Source organism: Athalia rosae, chromosome 2, assembly GCF_917208135.1.
Source record: "Athalia rosae chromosome 2, iyAthRosa1.1, whole genome shotgun sequence".
Lineage (NCBI taxonomy): Eukaryota > Metazoa > Arthropoda > Insecta > Hymenoptera > Athaliidae > Athalia > Athalia rosae.
In genome coordinates this window covers 20868761-20893739 of record NC_064027.1, presented here as the reverse complement: position 1 = coordinate 20893739, position 24979 = coordinate 20868761, and the positions used below count along the sequence as shown (strand labels likewise).

The 24979-nt window shown below is 39.3% G+C and overlaps 7 protein-coding genes across 7 annotated transcripts; 4 read left to right on the top strand and 3 right to left on the bottom strand.

The window, feature by feature from the left end:
- Positions 1-5: 5 nt before the first annotated feature.
- On the bottom strand, positions 6-3319 carry LOC105689308 (protein Pixie). Its single transcript, XM_012406223.3, has 9 exons — positions 3165-3319; positions 2544-2779; positions 2244-2459; positions 1953-2160; positions 1679-1865; positions 1199-1605; positions 805-1117; positions 505-739; positions 6-417 (listed from the first exon to the last, which is right to left on the bottom strand). The coding sequence occupies exons 2-9, from the start codon at positions 2754-2756 to the stop codon at positions 370-372; spliced, it is 1827 nt and encodes a 608-aa protein (XP_012261646.2). The 5' UTR covers positions 2757-2779; positions 3165-3319; the 3' UTR covers positions 6-369.
- Positions 3320-3540: 221 nt separating this feature from the next.
- Positions 3541-6352, bottom strand: LOC105689438 (protein CDV3 homolog). Its single transcript, XM_012406446.3, has 3 exons — positions 6037-6352; positions 5238-5659; positions 3541-5149 (listed from the first exon to the last, which is right to left on the bottom strand). Exons 1-3 carry the CDS (start codon positions 6211-6213, stop codon positions 5011-5013), a joined length of 738 nt encoding a protein of 245 aa, XP_012261869.1. The 5' UTR covers positions 6214-6352; the 3' UTR covers positions 3541-5010.
- A 287-nt stretch (positions 6353-6639) lies between these two features.
- Positions 6640-13861, top strand: LOC105689437 (pyruvate dehydrogenase (acetyl-transferring) kinase, mitochondrial). Its single transcript, XM_012406445.3, has 7 exons — positions 6640-7793; positions 11257-11464; positions 11548-11732; positions 11833-11997; positions 12087-12265; positions 12360-12584; positions 12657-13861. The coding sequence occupies exons 1-7, from the start codon at positions 7691-7693 to the stop codon at positions 12843-12845; spliced, it is 1254 nt and encodes a 417-aa protein (XP_012261868.2). The 5' UTR covers positions 6640-7690; the 3' UTR covers positions 12846-13861.
- A 1434-nt stretch (positions 13862-15295) lies between these two features.
- On the top strand, positions 15296-21909 carry LOC105689373 (cyclin-dependent kinase 4). Its single transcript, XM_012406341.3, has 5 exons — positions 15296-15694; positions 19155-19818; positions 19906-20250; positions 20310-20470; positions 20792-21909. The coding sequence occupies exons 2-5, from the start codon at positions 19183-19185 to the stop codon at positions 21009-21011; spliced, it is 1362 nt and encodes a 453-aa protein (XP_012261764.2). The 5' UTR covers positions 15296-15694; positions 19155-19182; the 3' UTR covers positions 21012-21909.
- A 145-nt stretch (positions 21910-22054) lies between these two features.
- LOC105689375 (adenosine 5'-monophosphoramidase HINT1) lies at positions 22055-22919 on the top strand. The gene is made up of 2 exons (XM_012406345.3): positions 22055-22382; positions 22547-22919. The coding sequence occupies exons 1-2, from the start codon at positions 22158-22160 to the stop codon at positions 22814-22816; spliced, it is 495 nt and encodes a 164-aa protein (XP_012261768.1). The 5' UTR covers positions 22055-22157; the 3' UTR covers positions 22817-22919.
- Positions 22920-23049: 130 nt separating this feature from the next.
- Positions 23050-24167, bottom strand: LOC105689374 (dihydrofolate reductase). The gene is made up of 5 exons (XM_012406342.3): positions 23918-24167; positions 23663-23818; positions 23458-23581; positions 23269-23378; positions 23050-23179 (listed from the first exon to the last, which is right to left on the bottom strand). Exons 1-5 carry the CDS (start codon positions 23998-24000, stop codon positions 23104-23106), a joined length of 549 nt encoding a protein of 182 aa, XP_012261765.1. The 5' UTR covers positions 24001-24167; the 3' UTR covers positions 23050-23103.
- Positions 24168-24218: 51 nt separating this feature from the next.
- On the top strand, positions 24219-24947 carry LOC105689376 (translation machinery-associated protein 7 homolog). The gene is made up of 2 exons (XM_012406346.3): positions 24219-24379; positions 24577-24947. Exon 2 carries the CDS (start codon positions 24578-24580, stop codon positions 24770-24772), a length of 195 nt encoding a protein of 64 aa, XP_012261769.1. The 5' UTR covers positions 24219-24379; position 24577; the 3' UTR covers positions 24773-24947.
- The last annotated feature ends 32 nt before the right edge of the window (positions 24948-24979 follow it).

Here is a 24979-nt window from a genome sequence, read left to right as displayed (position 1 = left end):
GTATGTGACATCATGTACATATTTATTGGTCGATAACAAACCACCACGATTACAGGCTGGTACAAATTTGAGTCCACAAATCACGATTCGCAATTCACTACTACTACGATCACCCGCTTTTGCGTGTAAAGTCAGACTACGACGAATCATAGGTAACGATATAGGAATAATATTGAGAATTCAATATCATTCGGAATTAAAACCTAGAATTGAACATGAGAATGCAAATCCAGTTCCCTATTTCCCAACTTTCAACTTAGCTCACGAAGAAGGACTGTAAAAAATTTCGGCAGGTTGTCCAGTATGTGAATTACGGGATGTTTAAACGTGATATGTAGATGGATACGGCTTCATGCCGAACGCCATGAATTATTCCTCGAGGAAAAAGTATTGTCCTGCCCTCTTCTGCTCCATGTCCTGTAGATAACAGAATTAAAATATCTAAGCAAGCATTCACTACGGTCACTTGACTACGAGTAAACTGAAAATTCAATTTCAACATACCTTGACCGATTGACTCTTGTTGATGCGAGGCCTAAAGTTATTGGGATCTCTTCTAAACGTGATACCGAGTAACTCCAAAAAGCGATTCATACCATTCAGTAGCGACTGAGGGCAGTGAGCAGTTGTGTCTAATGAAGGAACCCCAGAGAACACAATCACCCGATCCGCCAAATAAGTTGCCATTATGAAATCGTGCTCCACCACAAATCCAGTTTTCTTGGCGTGTAAGATGAACCTGTTGTTTTCAATGCATTTTTGACATTATTTGAAATTTATCGAGAAAATATTATTTCTAATTACCTTTTAATAACTTTGGCAGCGACTAAACGCTGTTCAGAATCAAGGTACGCAGATGGCTCATCAATGAGGTAGACATCGGCTGGTTTTCCAAGGCAGAGAGCCATGGCGACACGTTGTAACTCTCCTCCAGATAGATTCTGGACTTCCTGGTCCATGATATCGTCAATCTTAAGCGGCTTCATGACATCGGTGATAAATTGAGGATGTATATAAGCGTCTCGGATTTTTTCATGGAGCAGCTGTCTCACGATGCCCTGCGACTTGGGACTGATTTTCTGTGGCTTATAGCTGATGTGCAAAAGAGGGATATTTCCTGCAAACGAACCGTAAAAATTCTCGAAAAAAATTCGAATACTTCGTCCTCGTTTTAGAATCAATGAGATCTTTCATTTACCAGAGCCCTCATCTGCAGGTAAATTTCCCGCAAGCATTCTAATGAAAGTTGTTTTTCCAGTGCCATTTTCACCAAGTAGTACCAATATCTCCGAGTCCGAGAACTGACCCTTCTCTACGGCAAGAGTGAAGGAGCCCATAGTTTTTGTCATCTTGGGATACTCGTAGTGATTCATTCGCTTAACTTCTTCTTCTGTCGCGCTTTCCGCGACCTTGAAAACGAGGGATTCCTCCCGAAAACGGAGGTTTTCGGTCGGCACAAAACCATCCAAAAATATGTTTATTCCTTCCCTTACTGAAAACGGCATAGTAACTACGCCATAAGCACCAGGAACACCGTATAGGCAGCAGATGAAGTCGGACAGGTAATCTAACACGGATAAATCGTGCTCTACTACGATTATGAACCTGGTTAAAATAAACAGATTCATACGTAAATGAAGACATTTCATGAAGGGCTGAAGGAATGACAAAGACTCACTTGTCTGGATGTATGAGGGACCGTATAGTAACAGCAGCGTTCAATCGTTGCTTGACGTCTAGGTAAGAAGAAGGCTCGTCGAACATAAATATATCTCCATCTTGAATGCAAACCATGGCACAGGCAAAACGCTGCAGTTCCCCTCCAGACAGCGCCTCGATACCACGATCTCGTATGTGGGTCAGATCTGTGTAGTGAAGGCATCGCGAGGTTCCATAAAATTTGCTCCAAAAATCGTACATTTAAGAGAGATTATGCATCGAATGAAAATTACCCAGCATACGGCAAATCTCCATTTGGTTCTTGCACTCATCTTTCTTATCTAAGAGCTGTTGAACGGTTCCTTTTACTGCTTTTGGGATCTGGTCAACATATTGAGGCTTGATTAAAGCCTTCAAATCATCTTCTAGGATTTTAGTGAAGTAGTTCTGGAGTTCGCTACCCCTAAAGTGGCTCAATATTTCTGTCCAGTCTGGTGGCTCCTGGAATCAAAGGATTCACGTAAACTTAATCGCAACTTTCAGCTATAAATAGAATACAAACAGAACGTGTAGGTGCAACGTACAGTGAAACGACCAAGATTAGGTTTTTGTTTGCCAGCTAGAATTTTCAGCGCTGTTGATTTTCCGATTCCATTAGTACCGACTAATCCCAATACTTCACCAGGACGCGGGATGGGAAGTCTATGAAGCTTGAACGAGTTCTTGGAGTATCGATGCGTAGTTTCTTTTTCCAGATTGCTTGGTAGATTAATAATTGAAACAGCCTCGAAGGGACATTTCTGAAACAAAATAAAGTATTCTTTTATACATTAATTACATTGTTTTTGCTACTCAGTTATTATTAGTCAGGAATCAATTCCTACCTTGACACAAATACCACAGCCAATGCATAGCTCCTCAGATATCGATGCAATCTTACTATTTGGCGTGACTTCTATGCAGAGTTTTCCCATACGCACCACAGGACATGACCGCTTGCATTCCTGCCGACAACGCTTTGGCTTACACTTGTCAGAATTAACAATAGCTATACGTGTTAGCCGGTCGGTCTCTTCCATAGACTTTTTTGGTGGCATCTTGGACTCGAGGTATGCAGTGCCTGTGAAGTAATACCCTATATGATATGTAAATCCTCTGGGTGTGATTTTGCTACCAAGATACAAAAATCTTCAATGAGCCAACGAGTGAGAGAATAATCCATGCTATGAAAACTACTGGTCCAGTGGGTGAGGAAGTTTTAAGACGCGCTATCCCTCTACTAATGAAAACACGCTTTTTGCCTTTTTTATCAACTTTAATTACAACCTCAACTTATACGCTAAGGTTATGTACGTGACAAGCATATGCTTATCTCTGGTCTAGCACTGCTCGTGAAGCAAGGTTAATTGATTCTGTTGATGATGATTTATCTTGAAGTTTTTCAACATCAATACGATTACAAAGCTCAAATTGCACATAGCCGGCGTATGCTCGATTAAACTTACCTCCAGAAGACCAAGAACGTTCAAAATCGAGGTGGTTGCTCCGCACCGACCTCGCTCACGCACGTTCTACTTCTGTAAAGAACCGAAGAACGACACCATTGGCCATACCGAGATACCATCGCGACCCCACACCAACACAAAGACTACGTGAGTGTGCGTCACACCCATTTACACCTGTTCATTCATTAGTGCATAAGTGGGAGTTATGCACTGGGAGACCCACGATTTTAGACAGGTATATCCTCTAATTGTGAGCACGCGATTTACCCTTTATGTGACACAATCGAACACTTCTGTCAAATATTCTCGTAATATAAACCGTAAATTTTTCGTTAAATTTGTTAAGGTGGGAATTATGAAGGTAATTAGATTGAAATACATGGTTGATTATGGGTTTTATTCATTTCTCTGACAGTTTATCTCACAAGAATAACAGTGTGATACGATTTAGACTGACAGAGAGAAGTTCCAAACAGTTTCCAATTTCTGTATTCGCCATTATATTTCAAAATTCAATAAGACCCGGTGCAGTATTTCCAAAAGGTATTATGTGATACAATTCAATAAAACATGGGTAGGCAGGTAATGAGATGGGTATGTATGAATATGCATGTTCAAATTATCCTCCTGATCTGAAAAATTTATCTACTTTTTTTATAACGGGGCAAATGATGGAAGCCCCGATGGCAGTTCGTCATGGTATCGATGTCTTGCACAGTTTAAAATTTTGCAGGTGGAATTCCTAGATAATTTATTATAAATAACCATATTACGATTTACTATACAAGATTTCATTACTTCAAAGCTCGCAGAACCTAGAAACGGTAATGGATAGCGTTAAAAAAGTCCTGTGATCCAAAATTATCTTCCTCAGAACCGCCAACGATAATTATATAGAATAAAATGGAAGAGAAGAGAGTACAAACAACTCTAAGCTAAAAAAAATAATTAAACAAGCGTCAACAGAGGTATACATTGTGTTCTTGTATTGTATATTTAACATCGTGTATCAATCGATTTTTCATTATCTATATTTAAAGTAGCTTACTTTATATATCTTTATAATTACGCACTTCGCTTGCACCGTTCTGAGCCCAGCCCTAAGTTTACTTTATATCTCTGGTTTGTTCACATGCAATTAGTTTTTTCACTGACCTTGCTTCATCGCGTCGACCGGTTACTTCCCTCTCGTTTACGTACATCGTTTAAACTTTTTAATAAGGTTATCGCACCCGGCGAATAATAACAGGTAATTATACAACTCCAAAGACAGTGGTTTGGAGACAAATAATTTCCTAACAAGCAAATAGGAGAATAGTTCATTACCCGATCTGTGATTTTGACGATTGAAAACATTGACTCGTCGCTAAATTTCATACATTACCAAGAGTACTCTTTATTGACGTTTAAAATGTATTTCAGCATCGGTGTTACAGCGGTACTCATTTCAAGGAGGTACCAAATTATGATTGAAACTGGTTAAGAGCTTGATGATGTGCATGCAGATTGTAGGGTCCTTTCAAATTTGATACAATTAGCAAACTTCATGGTCGTTTACAAAATTAATTTTTAATTATCAACATCAGAAGCCTTGTCTCCGATTAAAAAAAAAAAATAACAAGAGCCGGAATCAGTGCCAGTATATAGCTCATTACAAAATTAACCAAATTTGAAGTCTCCAAAGATACTATATCTGCACATTCAATTGAAAGATTTTACTTCAAACGAGCTAATGAAGCCAAAGTATATCGGTATTTCTAATTTAAGAGTGGAGCTGGACCCCAAAACAGAGCGAAGCAATGACATATTGATTGTTTTTTGTTTGATCGAACCAAATACGGCGCTTTCAGCTCTGATCCTGAGATAGGGCACCATATTTGTTGCCCAATGACAGTTTAGGCGCTTGCGCCTGCGTCTCCTGTACGCTATACGCTCTGCTTCCACCACGATTACGAACCTCTTCGAATGATCCCTCATCTCGCCGCCTGGATTCAAAAAAACATGTTTGGTGGACTAAGATTCCTCAAAGACTCAGCGATACAATAAAGGATAATCATCATGACTGGGTCTTACCGTCTGCCCCAAGGACCAGTGGGTTCGTTGCTGTTCTGTTGCTGAGCAGCGCTCAGAGTTGGAAAATATTCTTCACTGCTAATATCAGGGGCAGTGTTTTTCATTTTTTGCCTAGGGCTAGCTGACGCAGTTTGTGCATTTCTCAGGTGAGGAGCTTTGTAACTACTTCCTCCTGTAGCAGGCTGCTGTGGAGCAACGGGTACAGGTTCTGGTTCAGGCTGCGGTAGTGGCTGTTCGGGCCGTTTCCAAGGACCACTATGCCTCGTACCTGGCTCTCCAGATTCTCCGTCTGAGTTGGTTTCCCCTTCGCCTCGTTCGTCATCGGTCTCTACCTCTTGTGCCTCATTCACCGTCAAGTTGCCAATCTTCAGTCCCGTGTAATCCTTCTTTTCCTCCTCAAAATCCTTCCACTCATCCTCTTCCTGATGAAAAAAAATCATAAGGTTTAAAATCGGAAAATTGAGATTGAGCTAAATTACTTGTTCTGGAAACGCTTAAGCATCACTCTCCACTCACGTGGGGACAAATTTTCGCGGGATTTGATAAAACAAACCGTTAGCTATACACCTCGACACCTTTCTCAAGTTTCATGCGATCGTTTTGCAGTAAACGAGTCGCTAACGGGGGGGGTCAGCGGGACATGGATACGATTAATTCGGTTTGCCCGGCTACCGAAGTGACGTTTCTACCATATAATATGGCGGCCGCCTAGCCTCCGAGGTCTAGCATTCCATATCGGTATTTTTTTTTTTTACTTTTCTGCTTTACCCCGCACACGCCCGTCTAACAAGGAACTCACCTCAACCGGTTGTACCTCCTCGCCCTCTTGGTTTGTCACTTTTTCTTTTGGTTTTGGCTTTTCTACCTTCTTGCCAGTTTCCTCAAGTTTTTTGGCCAATTCTTCTGTAGTCGTAAACTTTTTACCCGGTCGTTTTTTCCGGTCTTTTTTAGCGAAAAAGTCGTCGAGCTCGGACATAGCTTCGATTAGATTAAAAACGTTTTACACAGTTAATATGGAATATACCCTAATATTTCTACGAGAACTGGCCGGACACCGATCCACATGCGTACCTTGGGGGTCCTCGGCTAGCCACTCCCGGAAATCGTCTACCCACTAATGAGTCAAATTCAAACCAAATTGAAGACACCGGTCTCGCCACCCTGAGGCTCCAACAAGCTCGGTAAGACCGGGACTTATTTAAAATGAAAATGACAAATACGATAAATCCTCCGATCATCTCCTCGCTCTCATTCTTTACCCCCTTCAAACTACAGTTGTTGTAAGTTATCTGGTTTACGGTGTGACTCTACGGAACTACCGAAACTTGAGGCCATTGGTGTCATCTAGCAGACGACTCATCTCGTAGCTCGAAGGTCGAAGTTCGAGAAATTTCACGGAATATTTCACGGTATGTCTCACGGGGTGTCAGATCGAGTCGTGAAACGTAAACGAAATTGTTAAATTCGCTTTGACTTGGACTAAAGTCGGTACAAATATGCCGTGTGACAACTTAGTGAAGAATGGCCTCTGTATCTCTGGATAATAATGTATAAGCTGAAAACCTCTCTAAAGACAACCCCGACATAGCGGTTGGAGCGTACTCCGTCCGGCGTACGTGCGTGCTTGGAGCGTGTAATATGTATATGCTCTAAGATGCGAGTGTACAAAAATATGGTGCATTTTCAAACATGTTTTGTACTAAAAAACAATAAAACAAGTCACAACGACCGATATTGCAGACCTAGAGATGTCGCCAGCTACACCAAACAGAGGTGGGAAACAACAAGGTCATCCTCAGTCACTTCAGCCAGTAGGTTCAGAAACACGCAAAGATTGGAACACTCCCCGCTTGGCGGAGTGATGGGGACGATAGCTGTTTTGTAGTCAAAGTATAGCCGAGTGAGCGGTAGGTTGTATCATACGTATGTCGCGTACACACGTACAGCTTTTACGAGTGTTGGAGAAGTATAAGTGAGAGACTAGAAGGGGGTAACACCAGTCTTTACCGTACTTCTGTGTAAAATCGGTCTTTGCAGAGTCGCCGAGGGGAAACGTGAAGGGCAAGCAGCGATTGAAGTGGAAATTCAATATTCGACTTTTGAATCCCGAAGGAATTGGAAATCAGCTTATCAAAACATCGTTATTGTTAGGTTTTCATAGTTTAGCAGTTATCACATTTCCGGCAGAATTCCCGGTATCCTTGCGTGTTCCATTTAACGAGTGAGCGGATTTTTCACGCAATCGATGAACTAGAAAAAAATTCAAATCGAAGTTAAATAAATGAATAATACGTAAGAAAAATAAGTGAACCGATCCAAAGTGAAGAACAGTCGGCGAGGCAAATGGAAGTGAATGATCTTTAGAATCTAGTGACCCTAAATTATTATTTTTAAATTCAAAATAAATTATCATAATCTTGGTTGATGGTTTAATTTTATGATAATATTTCATCATGAAGATAACGCCGAGATGTTTTGGCAACATTACAAAAATGCTGGATTTTTACTCCCAGTTCAACCCCTCACCGCTTTCTATAAAGCAGTTCATCGATTTCGGTTAGTATAAAATCCTTTAGGTAGAACACCTAGACTGGAAAATTACTTTCATTCCTCATTGTAATGAATCGGCTTTTCTCCGATCGAATTTTTTTTACCGAACATACTAACGATGTGCGGTCTCTCTTCAATTTACCAACTTAAATTATCGATCGTATATAACATTCGGGAATGAGGCAACACCGGCAATTGCCATTAGATTATTGGAGAACGATTCTAATTCTAGGACCTTGACATAAAATGGCAAAAATAGTTCGCGATACGTAGGTGAAAAAATAATATACGTATATTTCGTCCAAGTGGTGAATTAATAAAAACCAACGCGTGGACGTCGAATTTTTCGTTAATTTTATAATGATTTCATACAATCATGTGTGTCGAACGACCTTCGGACCGATCGATTCCATAACATGTTTTCATTCAACGCTTTATCTTTACAATCACATCTGGATACTTTTCAACATCACGCGCCTCGTTTGTTATGATCATTAATGTACTTATGATTCATCTAATCGATTAATTACACCTCTTAATTTGGGGATTAAGTTTCCAACAATCAGTAATTAATTGTTATGATTGCGTCCACAAGCATAACATTATATAAAAACGAACGTAGATCTCATTGAACATCGGTATACCGGTGCAGTTCGAGGTATGAATTTTCGAGTATAAATTAAAACAACAGCGATAACGTTAGGTGTAATATAATTTATTACAGTCGCACAAACAACCCTAAGTAAAATGTACATACGTTATTTCAGCGACGTGAATAATTTTCAAATGAATTCCGATCACCCGTCAGAAATTGAAGAAAAATTCAAAACTGATGTCCAAGTATCCTTCGCACACATTATGTTTTGTTCACGTGAACTCATTGATACGTATTTTAGATTATTTTCAACAATGTTGACCATAAGTACGCGTACCATATGCACAGCGTGCGTCACGTGTGACAGATTAGTCAGAGAATAACATCCGGAGAAGAGACGTCAGTATAATCTCTGGTGAAACAGGCGACCTTGTTTTCCTCGCATACCTACTCACATAACTATATACAAACGGTTCTCGAATCTTGTTCGCAATAATTTTTATGAATCAACAGTTTCAAACAACACAAATGGCGACGGTAGATTAGTGGAAACAATTGCGGTGTGAATTTTTATTAATTTTACTTCTTCTCAATTTCATGTCCCACATAACGTATAACCCGCTCGCCATTGTGTAACTTATTGTTAGGGGGGGGGCCACACATATGAGTTGCGATAACGAATATAAACAAGTCGTGTTTATAGTTCGTCATTCTGGGATAATTATTGCCGCGTTAATTATTTTAGTTCGTTAAATAATTATTTACGACTATCGAATCCATATGCAACGTATTTCTGTACATAAGTATCTCAAAATAGAAAAAAGCGTGAAAATTATGTGATTTCTAATTGAAAAATTTCACAGACCGTACAACGCAGATTTATCCTATTACGTAACATCTCATGCTCCTTAGAGTCGCTATCCCGGATTATGGAGGTTATTTTAGAGAGTGCAAATTGGAGTAGGCGAGTAAAAATAAAAGGTGCCAATAACCTTAACAGAATAACAATATTTTTCAGCGCTTCGTTAAGCAAATTTATTTATTTATTATTTCTCTTCCCGAATGTAATCCGATCCTCTTCGAATTAAGATTAGATGTAATCCATACGTATGTATATTATTCAAGCTGAAGTTTGCACCTAATTGTTTACCGAAATTTTATATCGGCTAGCAGATTAAAATTCGCACACTCTTACGACGTCACTGAATCGACGATTAACTTTCTTATACCCGGATTAAGTTTTATCTGAAGATTCATGTATCTTATTTTTTACTTACTTAAATTAATTTCGGTCCTCTATACGATGATAAAACGCGTTTTCACGTCACATCGCCTGTTACATTTCCAACTAGAGCATCGTAAAATTTACCCAATTGAACGCTTCCTCGTATAAAAAACATACCATACATACACGTGAAACGTATACTCATGCTCACAACCGCCAACTGAATTATTATTATTATTACTAATTTTTTTTTTTCGAAGGAGGCGTGTCTCATGCGTGTTCGCACGGTAAATACCGTCTAACAATAAGCGTGTTTACTTCTGCGAAGATATTTCAAACTTAAAAATGTCCGAACAATCGAGCAAATCCTATTTCCTGCCGGCATCTTATTTATTTTTTTTTTCTTTTCCTCTTTTTTATTAATCACCACCGTCACCGGTGCTTTCATCCATAACACGTCGTACATATATTCGGGGCGTGGGTCGTGATAAGCTCTCAAATCATGCGTCTATGCGGCGAACGCAACAATTATCCGAGTTGGTTTGTCGTGTGCTTTGAAAAAAAATTAGAAAAAAATAATCAAGTCAACGACGATACCACGAACGATACCATGCAACGGGTTTAAAGGGCGATGCGACGAATGGGCGGGTCGATGACCCCCCTGCATCATGGTCGGTATAAAAACAGAATACAGAGCTGTTCCACTTTATACACGTAACGACAGTAGATAAGGAGATTAGAAGTGAAAGAGAATTTTTCTTTTGCTTTTAACCGTATAATATTTTATCGTCATCAAAACATGATACGGACCTACCATACGTATGCGTGTATTTTTCCTTTTTTCTTCTTTCTTTTTTCTTTTTTCTTTTTATGCGCAAGCTCTTTAAATGTTAATCTAGCGATGATTATTTTTCAGAATTGTGATTAACTGTAATGTGTGGAATCGTCAAAAGATTAACGAGAGCGTGTACATGCTATATTTCGTTAAAAGTAGTAATTTATTTACACAAAACATACGGGTACACTGTAAACTTGAGGACTCGCACATATCTCATTATATGGAGAATTTACATCGGTATGAATTCACGCTAGTTTTATCTTTTCATCGCCACATCGAACGATAACGAATGTTCATACGCCTTACGCGTACGCACTGCTTGCAATTCATGTTTGCGGACGTCCAAAGCAATCGCTGTTTAATGACAGAATAGTTCTCCCTACTTTGATTCGCTCTGTTTAAAATAAATTTCGACCCGGTGAGTATGCAAGGAAACAAGGTTAATGGTATACAGTTATATAAATACCGTATGAGTGTCTTAGAAAAAGTTCCGTGAATATTGTGTCGGACAAGGAATTTTGAAAATCAGAGATTCGGATAATCGTACGGGATATGATGTACCTACGTGTACGTGCAAACTTTTGCAGACGTCATTTCTGTTTATTGCTGAATATTCGTTGTACGACGCTCAGGCCTTGGATTCTATTTTATGTGTACCCGAGGCAAAACGTAGTTATCTTCAGTGATTTATTTACGTAATGAGTAGTGCGATGAAAATAAAATGAGCTTCGACGCGTTGCATTACGGATAATCAATGTGGAATATGTTACACGCACGTATGTACTTGAAAGAATTATTTTCATTGTTACAGGATTGAGCGCTTGCGAAAGGAAGTCCTTCATTTTTCTACGAAAGGAGTTACCTGTACGTTTAGCAAATATAATGAAGGAAATTCATTTACTTCCCGACCACCTCTTGCGAATGCCCAGTGTTGGACTAGTCAATAATTGGTACGCCATGTCTTTCGAGGAAATCATTCAATTCGAAAAAGCCGACATCAACGAGACCACCTTGGACAAGTAAGCTCTTTCATTCTTTACAATCTAATTCAATTTTTATTTCATTGCTATCAGTCCTGATAAGACGTGAAATTCAATTACAGATTTTGTCAAGCTCTTGTAAAAATTCGAAACCGACACATGGATGTTGTTCAAACGATGGCTCAAGGTGTCCTGGAGTTAAAAGATTCACATGACGTCGATAATCAAACGGAGAATAGCATTCAATATTTTTTGGACAGATTTTACATGTCCAGAATTTCAATACGTATGCTCATCAATCAACACAGTGAGTCCCCACCAATATTATAATTCACACCTTCGGATTCATCGCAGATCCGGACGATAATATGGAAATATTATTGCTTACCTGAATCATTTTCACACAGCTTTATTATTCGGTGGGCAGCTCAATGGGCACAGCAGTCATGTGGGATGCATAGACCCTGTTTGTGATTTGGTCGGAGTTGTTCGTGACGCCTATGAAAATGCCAGATTTTTATGCGATCAATATTACCTAGCTAGTCCTGAATTGATAGTTAACCAGCATAATGGTAAGGCTTATAATTATAACGACGCCATAATTCTACGCTGATTGCGAATCACCTACCTGTAATCACGAGGTATCTTCTTTGCTTTTCAGAATTGGAGAGAGGAAATGAGATACGGATAGTGTACGTACCGAGTCATCTTTACCACATGCTCTTTGAACTGTTCAAAAACAGCATGCGAGCAGTAATGGAGCACCACGGAGATCAAGCTGGTAATTGCCCCCCGGTTATGGTTACCGTCGTTAGGGGCAAAGAGGACATTTGCGTGAAGGTAAAACACGAGACACCGCATGAGACATCGTCACCAATCTTCTTTGAGGTCTGCATCGCAATACAAAAACTGACAAAATCTTTCGCCTCCGCAGATGTCTGACAGGGGCGGTGGCATACCTCGATCTCAAACGGATCACCTATTCAAATACATGTACAGCACAGCGCCCCAGCCGAGTAAATCAGATGTTCATACCGTACCTTTGGCTGGATACGGCTACGGCCTACCCTTATCCCGGCTTTACGCGAGATATTTTCACGGAGATTTAGTTCTTCTGAGTTGCGAAGGCTACGGAACAGACGCCATAATATACCTGAAGGTATTCACGTTTGTTACACGAACCGGATTTAATGAAAATTCGACTCTACATCGTCGCCATTTTCGATTTCAGGCGTTATCAAACGAAGCAAACGAGCTCTTACCGATATTCAATAAGACTTCGTCGAAATTCTACAGAACTACGATTCCTACGGGAGATTGGAGCAGTCAGAGCGCCGGAGGAATGGCGACCAGACAATTTTGTGTCAGTCCTGGACACGGGCACAGACTTCCTCACGGTATGCAGGCAAGTCAATGCTAACAGCAGCCCGACTCCGATGACGAAAGGTCGGCATAGGGTGATTTATTCATGCGTGGGTGATAGACGGCTGATTTATAATTACCAGAGTCAATTTCACACATTATTACTGTTTTTGTCTCAGAGCATACGAGATGCTGCTCAAAGAAAAGAAAAAGAATAATATATCAAAGGCTATGACGTGTGCGCGCAATAATTATAGGCGGCGTAAATCTATAGGAGTGTGAAATTTTCATTTTTCCTTTTATTTTATTTTTATTTTTTTATTAACCATCTTCGGGTGGTTTAATAATCGATTTTATTGAATTCCGACGCATACCAGTATGTGTTTGACTGATGATAAGCAAATGAAGCTTATAAGTGATTAAAAAATATCTTAATATAGTAGATTCATGAATAAAGATTAATTGAAGTTTTACGTAAAAAAAAAAAAACAAAAAAAAAAACAAAAAAAAACAAACAAACAAATCTTATCACTTTTCTAGCGGGGTGATCTTTTCTGGGATGTACACTGGTATTTTATCTTTGTTAAATTGTATTGCAAGGTTACAACGATAATCACGGTTGTGTAAAAATTATTACGATCACTGTCATATAACATCTCATGGAATTTTATGATAAAAATTCTGATTAAGGGCATGTTATTTGTCCACGGTCATCTCCATCAATACTCTGTTTGGATTCGGCTATGATTGTACTTTCTTACGTTATTTTATCATGAACACGTTTGCTTTTTTTTTTCAATCTTAGAATATATCACTATTGACTACGCAGCGCTGCTGCGGATATGAAAATACGGCGTCGATATTTTTTAATTGTGAAGTAAAACATAATTAGTTGTAAAATATCCCAATAGCTATGCAAACCAGCATTAACGAGAAGAAAAAGCAAATTATAGAAATAAAGGAAAAATAAATTTAGGTAAATACGCAAAAGAAAAAAAGAAAAACAATAGTAATAAAACAATATTGTTGATGTAATAAAGATGTATTGTTGTAATAAAAAGACGTTCTTCAAGATATAGATACCATTATATTGCGACGGTGAAATACAAAGTAATTATCGGACTGTATCGAATATTCATCATTGGCGCAATGCCAACGAATTCAATACCATTCCTCCGTGCTTAGGGTAACGAGGTTAAACCTGCATGCATAAATGAGGAATATCCACTGTGGATGGCGCTGGTATTTACACCCTCATTACCTGGCGCTGTTAGTGGCGATTCAGTTAACTATTTTTGCCGCAAAACGCGCGTTGATTATTTAAATTATTATCTTTCATAAACACCAGTTTACAATTGATCAATAAGTGAGCAAAAATTTTTATTTTACATTCTAAATCCAGCTTGAAATCAAAAATAAAAGGAAAAAGTATTTACGGTTGAACATAAGGTGCACGACGTATGCATTTTTTACTCAAAGAATCTGCGATGCGAGGAGTGAAAAAAAAGAAGGTGTTCGCGGTTCATTGAATGGTCCTTTTCTAAATGTGATTTATCTTGTGCAACTCATCCTTCTTTTTTCCTCATTCTTTCCTCACCAGCGATGACAATCGAGGAACTAAATTAGTCATAAGACCAGTCTTCAAGTCTAGTTTGGCAAGTCCAAGGAGATGCGAAAAATTTCAAAAGCATATTACTCCACCGGTTTAATCCACGACGCTCTTGCATTCGGCGACTTCCCTTCGCTCGGATCGGTTCTTTATAGCATACGGACAATCGATTTTATCCGTAAACGTACACACATGCGTGTACATACATGCGTGTACATATATTCCACGTGTAAATATGTACCCACAGAATACTTACGTACGACGTACGTACGTAAATCGTATATGCACACAACGTGAGCGCATTGTGTAAGTTTCACTGCGGGAAATTTTCCCAGAGTTTGAATCCCTCCCAGTGTATTATGTTACACGGCCTGCTCATAACGCTGCAGTAAACAACGCGATAACAGATCATGAAGAAAGAGGTAAAAAAAGAGGGGGAGGCAAGTAAAAAGAATCTAAGCGATCTGGACGCTGAGGGTCATCGGATTCGAAGTGAGAATCGCGCACCCCTTCGAGGGAGGAGCGGATCGAATTCGTTCGGATGACGACGACGAAAACAACGGTCCAATGATAAGCCGGGCTGCGTGCGAAACGTCTTCGTACAAGTATGTTGAAAACGCCATTCAATTCCGGGTATTTGGGGCCCCTCGGGGCCCTCTAAAAAAGCACTCCTGGTCGGAGTTGCTGCTGCATCAGCAGCGGTCGCTTGGTCGTTGTAGAGCCTCCTCCTCCTTCCAGTCGGGATCAGTCGGGAGTCGGGACTCGCATGCATCGGGAAGCATTCCATTCATGTTTGAGTCAGCCTCGTTCCGCCGCCCGCTTTTGAGCCTTCGCCTCCTCCTTACAGGCCTTCTGTTATAGCTTCGGTTTTCCGAGGAGACCCCCAGTTGTTGTCGGGTGAGAGTCCTACGAGCCAAGCCACGTTGTACAAACTAAAGCCGACCGGCGCACACAGTGTGTAGAGATATATTCAAACTCTCCGTGCCGAGGGACCTGGAACCTCGCAGGAAAGAAGAAGGGACTCGATTCGAAGTGGTTGAAAAAGTTTGTAACCGACACGAAAACCGGGTAATCGCGACGAATTGATAAAAATATAGGAGTGAACGGATGAATTTTCGATAATTGAATACAATGAATGAATAATTTTACACGGTGTGAGAGTGTAAACAGTGCAGTTCCGATTCGGCGATTTTCAAATAGCGGGAAAAATAGATTTATACTCACGGATCGTTTAAACGGAAGAAAAACACGGTCGTATATCCCCTTCAGATAGGAAGAGAGTTTTTTAATATTGGCTGGTGAGTGTGTAAAATTTTCATTATATCGCACGATGTACGATAAATCATCGCAGCTTTATTTATTCAGATATTATACCGGAGCTGCTTATTTTGTGTTTTATTTTTCTGGGGCATCAAACGGTTTGTTAATTCTTATTGTTGGTTCGAATTTATGCGTGGTATGTTGTCTCGAAGATCGGATTCGGAACTATTCGGGATAAGTCTGCTGCTGCTGCTGCTCCGATGCAGTTAACGCCGGGTTGCATTCCCGGCTCGCGTCGCGTCGTGAGAATTTCTCAAGCCACGTTGCCGGGGGCACCTCTGAGGAATCTCATAAATTAAACATTATTTTTTTCCCAATTTAATCAATCGAGGATGTTTGGTAAAACTGGATATAATTATTTACGTTATTGATTCATTTTGTTTATTCTGAAAAAAAAAACTATCGACGAAACTCAAAATGAATCGCTCCTCATTTTTCAAACCGATGATTATTCCGTCACGAGAAATTGATATTTCGCAATATCGAAATAACAATTAACAAGACCGATCGGGTCATAAGGCTCAGATATTCGTAATACTACCTGCATAGGTATATAAATATTTTCTTACTACAGTGTAAATTGTATGTACTACAATATTACAGTATACACACTGAATATGGACACCTGTAAGGTATAATATTGCTTCAAAATATTCAATCTTCAAAGGTAAACCGAAAGCTATTAGCGACATACCGCGTTTTTATAACATCTTTTCCTACTACTATTAATATACTACAAATATACATATGTACACATGTATATACTAGCATCTAATACATACCAAAATAAATACTTTCGTAATATCAACAGCTGCACATCACTTATATATATTATGGCATACGTATATATCCGTTAATACATATCCGTTACCTATATAGTGTCTAATTAATTTTTTTTACACAAAATAAGGTAGAAAAGTTAAAACTATGATCAATCGAATACAAGATAGTAAAAATTTCTTCCAAATAAAATTATTCTCTCTCTTGTTTTCCCTTTAAATATCATTGGGACGGTTCGTCGGCCGCTTTTTCACTGGATATTTTCCCACAGGGTTTTTCTATTATTTCCTTATATTTTTTTATTCGTTTATTTATTTTACTTTACTTCATTACTTTTTTTTACCTGAAGTAGCGAAAGAGAAAGGAAAAGAGAGAGAGGATGAGGGAGTGGAGAAAAAAAGAAATGAGTAAAAACGGTCGCTCCTTCTAAGAATTAGGTGGTAACACTTGAGATAAGGTTCTCACCACTGCGGAAATGCCCTAGCACCCATCGATGGTGTTTTGTCGTTTGCTTTGCCGCTGTTTTCTTTTTATTTTTCTTCATCCTTTTTTTCCTTCCATTTCATGTTTTTCTTTCTTTCTTTTTTTTTCATTTTTTTTTTTTTTCTCTTTGGTTTTCTTTGAATTCCCACTTTTTCGTTCGTATAGAGCTACACGTAAAACGTAGCTGTGTATTCGAACAGAAATCAAGAATCCGTTAATGAACTCGTCGAGGAATTCTTTTTTTCGTCTAATTTTTTTTCTTTCTTCTTTTTTTTTCTTCTTCATCTGCGCCGGAAGTTGTGTTGTTACAACCGTTGGAAAGTGTTTCGATATCGCTTTCGTACATTATATGTGTTATATATATATATGTACGAAGTTATTACATACACGCCTCAGAAGGAGTTGATAAGAATTAGAAAAAAAATTCCAACGAATTGATTACTTGAATAAACAGTTGATATTAAGAGAAAAAAGTATTGAAAATTTCTGAATTTTGTATAGATGTATTGAATTGAAAAATAATATATACATATATACATTCAACATAAATGTATTCGTATTTGACATTATATCATGTATAATCATTTAAAGTGATAATTTTACTCCGAAGTGTAGGTATATATGTATGTACGGAATTCTCTCTCCCTCTCCCTTCATTCCTTCGCTGCACTGACCGTGGAATGTGAAACGAGTGAAGGAAGAAAAACAAAAAAATGAAAAAATTGGATGCTCGCGTTAACGATGTTTAGTTTATTATTTCCTCCTGATTACGATTCGAGAGACGTACTTATCCTTTTCTCCTTCCTCCCCCCCCCCCCCCCCCCCCGTTGGCCGACGGTTAATATTTTCTTTTTTTTTTCTTTCCCCTATTTTCCATCGCAACGTTTACATATATACTATTATCGTAAGTGTATAATTATCGTGATTATAAATATAATATGAAGGACGGAGAAAGGGAAAGAGAAATGAGATGAAAAGTATTACGGATATGTGTGTCGCTAAGGACTATACATAAAATGTATAACAAAGTTGCAGTGGAGTTCCGTTTCGTTTTTCATCGTCATCGGCCGTAGTTTCATTCCTGCGAGCAGCTTACCCACATAGAGATATCTATATATGTACCGCTATGTACGTACCTATACAAGTGCAGATGCGTACGTCGGTGTACTATGAGAAAGGGTTGTCGAAGAAGTCGTTAAGCGCTATCGGCACGAATACACAAAAGCCATACTATTACTTGAATCGTTTACACGTATATACCTTCTATTTATATATGTATGCATATACGCCACACGCATGTGTACGCATACGTATATATATATATATCTCACTCCCTCTAACCCACGTGTACACCTCTCACTCTTTTCATTCATCCGCTTTCTTATTACGGTATGGTATTATGTATATGTATATGCATCGTACATTTACATATGTACGATGCAGCGCGTACCGACTATATCTACTTTATCTACTTATGGAACATGCTTTGATGATTTTTTCATTCATAATCGAATTGATCGACGATTATGGTGAAGACGATCGTAAATAGAGGAAGGGTGGTATGTAATACACGGTGTATGTAAGAACGTTACATGTACGTTGTATCACAGATGTGCGTATATATATATCTATATTTTTTTAAGGTTTCCGTGCAGCGTGCGTCTTCTGGATGTTGAAAACATTATTATTATAATAAGGAAGTGCGGTGTATGCAGGCCGTAATACGAAAACTCACTACTTATTATGGGCAGGTGTTTATGTATATGCGGCGGCAGTGCAGATGTCGCAGGGTCGGACGAAACGTTTCTAAATTTTTCTCTCACGATGCCGGGTGCACACTCTGACTTTTCTCCATATTCTTTTTTACACCCTTTGTCGCGGGGACGATTTTTCTTCATGGTGAAAAAATCGCGCGATCTTCGTAATCGAGAATAAAGGAAATTCTTGTACTATGAAAAATGTGGAGTACGCTTCGTTCCGACGAGCCCGTTCGTTAAAGGAATCCCTCAGTTTTTGGATCTCTTTTTTTTTTTTTTTTTTTTTTTTCAAATAAAAAATTGAAATAATTCATCGCAGTTTGTTTATAATCTCTTTGTCTGCTCGAGTGAATCTTGTATTCTTCATAGACACGTAATCCTTTCTCTATCCCGTTAATTCTTGTTTTTCACTATACAGCGCAGGTATAACCCGAGGGAATGTCGTGATGGCAGAAAGGCCCCGGCGGCCGAGTTCAAAACTCGGATCAGAGTTGTCTTCACCAACGACCGCAAAGAGACGAAGAAAATCCTCTGATAATACCGGCGCAGGCGGTGCATCAACCGATCTCGAAGGACCTCCCGGAGAGTCGGAATCGGCGACTGAAAAACCTACGGGAGAGAAAAAAGGAGAATCGGGAGAAGCTGCCGCCTCGTCGACGACGAGGACAAGGAGCGATTCCGGGGAAAAATTAGAGGAAGTTCTCGCCGAGGGCGAAACGTTGCAAGCGGCCTCACCGAATAGGGAATTATCGACACCGGGTCCTTCTACCTCGCAAATTCCAGCTTCCGAAGGTCGTCCCGCAGCCGCTACCGGAAGAATGGATGTCAGAGAAGTTCAGGTCGTCGAAGGAGGTCTGACTTTTCAGACGTCGCTCATGGGGGAACACGCTCATTATCAGGAACTGTCGTTGATCGGCAATGGCGCTTACGGTACGGTTTACAAAGCTAAAGATATAACAAGCGGACAGGTTGTCGCACTGAAAAAGGTTCGCGTACCGATAACCGACGAAGGACTTCCAACCTCGACGCTCAGAGAAATCGCAGCTTTGAAGCAACTCGAGCGATTCGAGCATCCCCACATTGTAAGCAGTAGTCGTCGAATAGTTGTTGAAAATCTAAAGCTGAAAAAGAAACGAGGAATTACATTGATATCCGTGAAATTATTTTAGGTGAGGCTTCTGGACGTCTGTCAGGGTAATTATCTGAACCTACCCGGTGGCGATGAACGTTCGGAAACGGTTAACAGAGGATTAACCCTTTGGCTGGTGTTCGAACACGTGGAACGTGACCTGGCCTCTTTTTTAGCGTCGCGTCCGCCGCCCGGACTTCCCGGTCACGTTATAAAACAAATGTCAAAAGAAATTTTACTGGGTGTTGATTTTTTACACAGTCACAGGATCATCCACCGCGATCTCAAGCCGCAAAATTTACTCGTCACCAGTCAGGGGAGGATTAAGATAGCCGACTTTGGACTCGCGAAAACTTACGACTTCGAAATGCGGCTAACATCCGTGGTGAGTAGTTCAATTGAAATAATTATTCGATGTTATTCATAACGAGATTTTGATTTCAGGTCGTTACGTTATGGTATAGATCGCCAGAGGTTCTTTTGGGATGTGCGTACGCCACACCTGTGGATATTTGGTCTGTCGGTTGCATATTGGCCGAATTGAGTAGACTCGAACCATTATTTCCCGGAACAAGTGAGGGCGATCAATTGGACAGAATATTTCGGTAAGCAAATTATGCATTGAATAAAATTATTAAACGAGTTCCACAATATGTATGTATATAATAGAGTGATAAAGTGCTTCAAAATAACTGATTACACAGTTTCAAGAAGAACGTCGTTCTAATGACTCAGGTGCGCGACTTCGTGTCTCTTATATTTGTTCTTCTATACGTCAAAACATTAATGTACTACTAACATGTACACGTGACATATGCGGGCAATTAAATTACCCATAAATCATAATCAAGGTTTTGTTTTTTCAATTACAATGGAAAATAGACGTTCGATGTCAGTTCTGAACCATTGCTCATTTTATTTTATAGGGTGATAGGGACACCGTCGCAACAGGAATGGCCGGACGATGTCTCTCTGAGTTGGACGGCGTTTCCCCACCGTCGCCCGACGCAACTGAGGAGTATAATTCCTGATCTGCCCGATCCAGGACTAGATTTGATACAAAGGATTCTCACGTTTAATCCGCACGCGCGTCCCTCCGCTGTTCAAGCTCTAGCCCACCGTTACTTTATGGAAGACAGTTCCTGAATAACGGAAATTTTTTCCGGTTCTGCATTCACTGTTTTATTTTTTTTTTCTATTTCTCCATCGGATAACTTTTACATAATTATCAATTAGTTGATGAGTGAATCGTTGTAGATACCACTTGAATAGTTGTTCATCGCGCGGTTACAATGTATGTATATATTTATTCGAAGTAATGTATACATAATATGTCGACGGTAAGTGGATAGAACGAGTTCGGAACGTTCGAATTACCGACCAACTTCCGGCGCATTTGCACATATACCTATATGGTATATACTTTATACTATAATCTCCCAAAAAAGATTGGGAAAGTAAAGAGAAAAAAAACAAAAGAAGAACGACTAGGAATAAGAGACGTGTATTATAATGCAACCTGCACAAGAATTATTCGTCGCATTCCTAAAGCATCATTCGTTAGATAATACTTTCTTTATGTTATTAAATTTTACCGCGCTCCCGAGTAAAATAAATGTAATACGTATAATATATATTTAATTATAGAATAAAAATAGGTTCATATTGGAAAAAAAGAATCACATACACACATCCATAAACTTTGAGACTGGGGTTCTATATGCGGACTCATTAGAAAATTTTTGAAGACTTCGGGGTCTTCTTTATAGAAAAAAAAATTATCATAATACTGCCATAACTCTAAGACTCAAAAACCAAGATAAAACGCTGTATCTATAGGATATTTAGATTTAAGTAAATACGTTTGCCATGAGATAATAAACTGAATTATGGGTATTTTGTGTATTATAATACATGAATAATTACATTTATCAGCACAAAACTAATATAATATTCATTTTTACCTGACGTACTTGTGTTGTACGTAAGGCCTCATCTTGTTTTTGTATGAAAATTATGAATGTCAATAATCTTAGTTATGTCAATACCTTGTACAAGTGAACAAAAGAAAATAGATTGTCGAATAATGTGGAGATAATAAAATAGATTTTATACTTTTCTATTTATCTAAACGTAAACGCGATTTCGTTCAAAAAATTCCCGGGTATACGTGCATCCAATCAGTGTTGGCGATGATAGTCCATCAAGGTCGTCACAACTCTTTTAAGATCAGTTAATGCGTGGATTAAAAAGAATAAAAAATTGATCAACTTTTAGAGTGGCTATCATATAATGCGACTGATCTGGAGAGCTGTGACCGAGACGTCCAAGGTACTTGCGAAATCCTACTCATTGTCAGGTACGTCAAACTTCAAATCAGCTGTCGCAGTTTCGTCGGTGAGAAAAATGGCGTCGGAAGTTGAAAAGGCACGGACAGCCGTCCCCGGTGGCGACACAATATTCGGAAAAATATTGAGAAAAGAAATACCTTGCAAATTTATCTACGAAGATGATCAGGTATGTATTCAGTGCTCTGATAACTCTTCCATTTCTATACTTATTCTGCACTGATACAGTGGAAAAGCAAAGAAATTATCTTAACCCTAATCCGACTTTTCTCGGCCACATCTAATAGCTCTAGATCAGAACCTCAGAGAGTGAAATATCATTATTTTCGACAGTGCGTAGCTTTCCATGATGTGAACCCGCAGGCGCCTATTCACTTTTTGGTAATACCGAGAGAACCTATTGTACAACTATCGCAGGCCAAAGAAGACCACAAGCCGCTATTGGGTCACTTGATGTATGTCGCACAATCTGTCGCAAGTCAGCTGGGTATGGAGAATGGTTTTCGTCTTGTCGTTAATAATGGTGCCGATGGAGCTCAGTCTGTCTATCATTTGCACCTTCACGTTCTTGGGGGCAGACAACTACAGTGGCCACCTGGCTAATCGAAGATAGAGATCGATACATATCTATTTGCTTTGGCGACTCAAGATCCTTTGTACACGGCTGTCAAAACTTTTGAGTAAATGAAATATTTAGCTCATCATACCTTCTTGGTTCAACAATATTTCCTATTCACTTCAACATCCAATTCTTAGATAAATATTTTGTGGAAAACACACGACTATCTGAGTTATGTACATGGAAATTGGCAATTGGGAATATGTCAACAACTTAATGTCATTTGAAGAAACGTATAAAGGAATGATGTAATAACATTAGATAGAATTTGTCAACATTTCTCATACAAAGTGAATTCATATTGTAGTCTATCCTCTTCTTGAATTCCCTCTGGCACCTCAGGGTCGCTGCAAGGAAAAGAGAACCTTTTTCATACAAACTAGCCAGCCATTGATTTTAGCCAGGCGTAACAATTCGATACGCTCAGTCAACTCACCTTGTTAACTTAAACTCGTTGCTAATTGGTGGGAAAAAAGTGTCACACTCGAAATATTTCTTCACTCTTGTCAAATACAGTCTGTGAAAACTCGGGGACTCCATTGCAGCCTGAAACACAAGCCAAGTTGACATGTGTAAATTCATTTGCAACATTTTTCTTGTCATCGAATCATGAACGTAACGATACTTTATATACTCCACTACCACCAATGACCCAGATCCTCTCGATTTGATCCTTGAGTGGTGGTTGGGAGAGTTTCTCTAGAGCACTGGGTAAGCTTTTGCAGACAATTGCTTCATCACCCAGGTCGCTGAAAGGTGACAAGAAGAAGATTAGTGATGATTTTCCTGTTTTTAGTAAGTTGAATGATATAGGAATCTGAAATACTTACAGATATTGATTGGTAAGTACAACATTGATTCTATCTCTGAGAGGTCTGTATTTTTTTGGCATACAATCCCATGTCTTTCTGCCCATCAGTACAACATTCTTTTTGTCTGGAGATTTCGTCTGCGTCGTGAGTTTTGTAAAGTAGGCCATCTCATTTCTGCAAAAAAAGACATACGTAATGTCATTATTTAACTCTTGGCTACTTGACAAAGCACACATTGTTTACAGCTATCACTAGATACAAGTTGTCACCGACTTTAACCGCCAAGGAAGCCCGCCATTAACTCCGATTCCCATATTTTCAGATGCGGCAGCTATTAAATAAAGTCCCAAAGGCATGCTGAATCTACCGTGAATCTCACTTGCTAGTGGCAAAGTTTTAATAGACCTAGCGCTATGACGAAATACTGGTGATGTGACACTCGGTTTCAAACGCACTGAAAACCGGTTGCTCAACGGTTTTACGAAATTTGAAGTTGGTCAAAAGGTTAGAGTGTTAGCGCTGTCCACTCTATTTCAGTGGCGCTATCAGTGGCGCTGTTCAACTAAAGAATTGACTATCAGCTATCGAATCCTTCTCATTTCGAGGATTTCGAGACATCAAGCCCATCGACCTCTCGAGTCAAGAACACCGGAGAACACAAGCAACTGTCCTCGCGTGTTCCAGGCATTTGGCGTTCCTACAGAAGCTTGTTGAAAGCTCAATACAGACGTCAAGGTAAGAAAAAAAGTTCTGTACGACTTTGATTTTTTTCCTTGCGGTTGTAGAATTTGCTACATCCGAATAACCGTTTTTGGAGGGTGAGGTTATGTTCTCTGAGCCTCCATTCACTGTCATCTTCTCAGATTTGATTTTGTATAAAAGTGAAATAATCAATTATCAACAGAACCATTTGAATAAGTTCATTTTTTCAGTATGTCTGGGCGAGAAGGTGGAAAGAAAAAACCCTTGAAAGCTCCGAAAAAGGAGTCAAAGGATTTGGACGACGAAGATATGGCCTTTAAGCAAAAGCAGAAGGAGCAGCAAAAAGCCATGGCTGAGGCAGCTAAGAAAGCTGGTCAAAAAGGGCCACTTGTCAGTGGCGGTATAAAAAAGTCTGGGAAAAAGTGACCCTTGCAGTTATCAGCTGCTTAAATAATCCATAAATCTTTGCCATAAACTGCCGGGATAAAACAATTACTAATCTACATCAACGGACCTTTACCAAGAACCTGTCCAGTCACTTTTACATGCGATTATTTGTACTCACCACTTGGTCTTTGTAAATAAAAAACTATGACATAGACTCGACAGTGCCATCTTATTGTATCGAGCCTT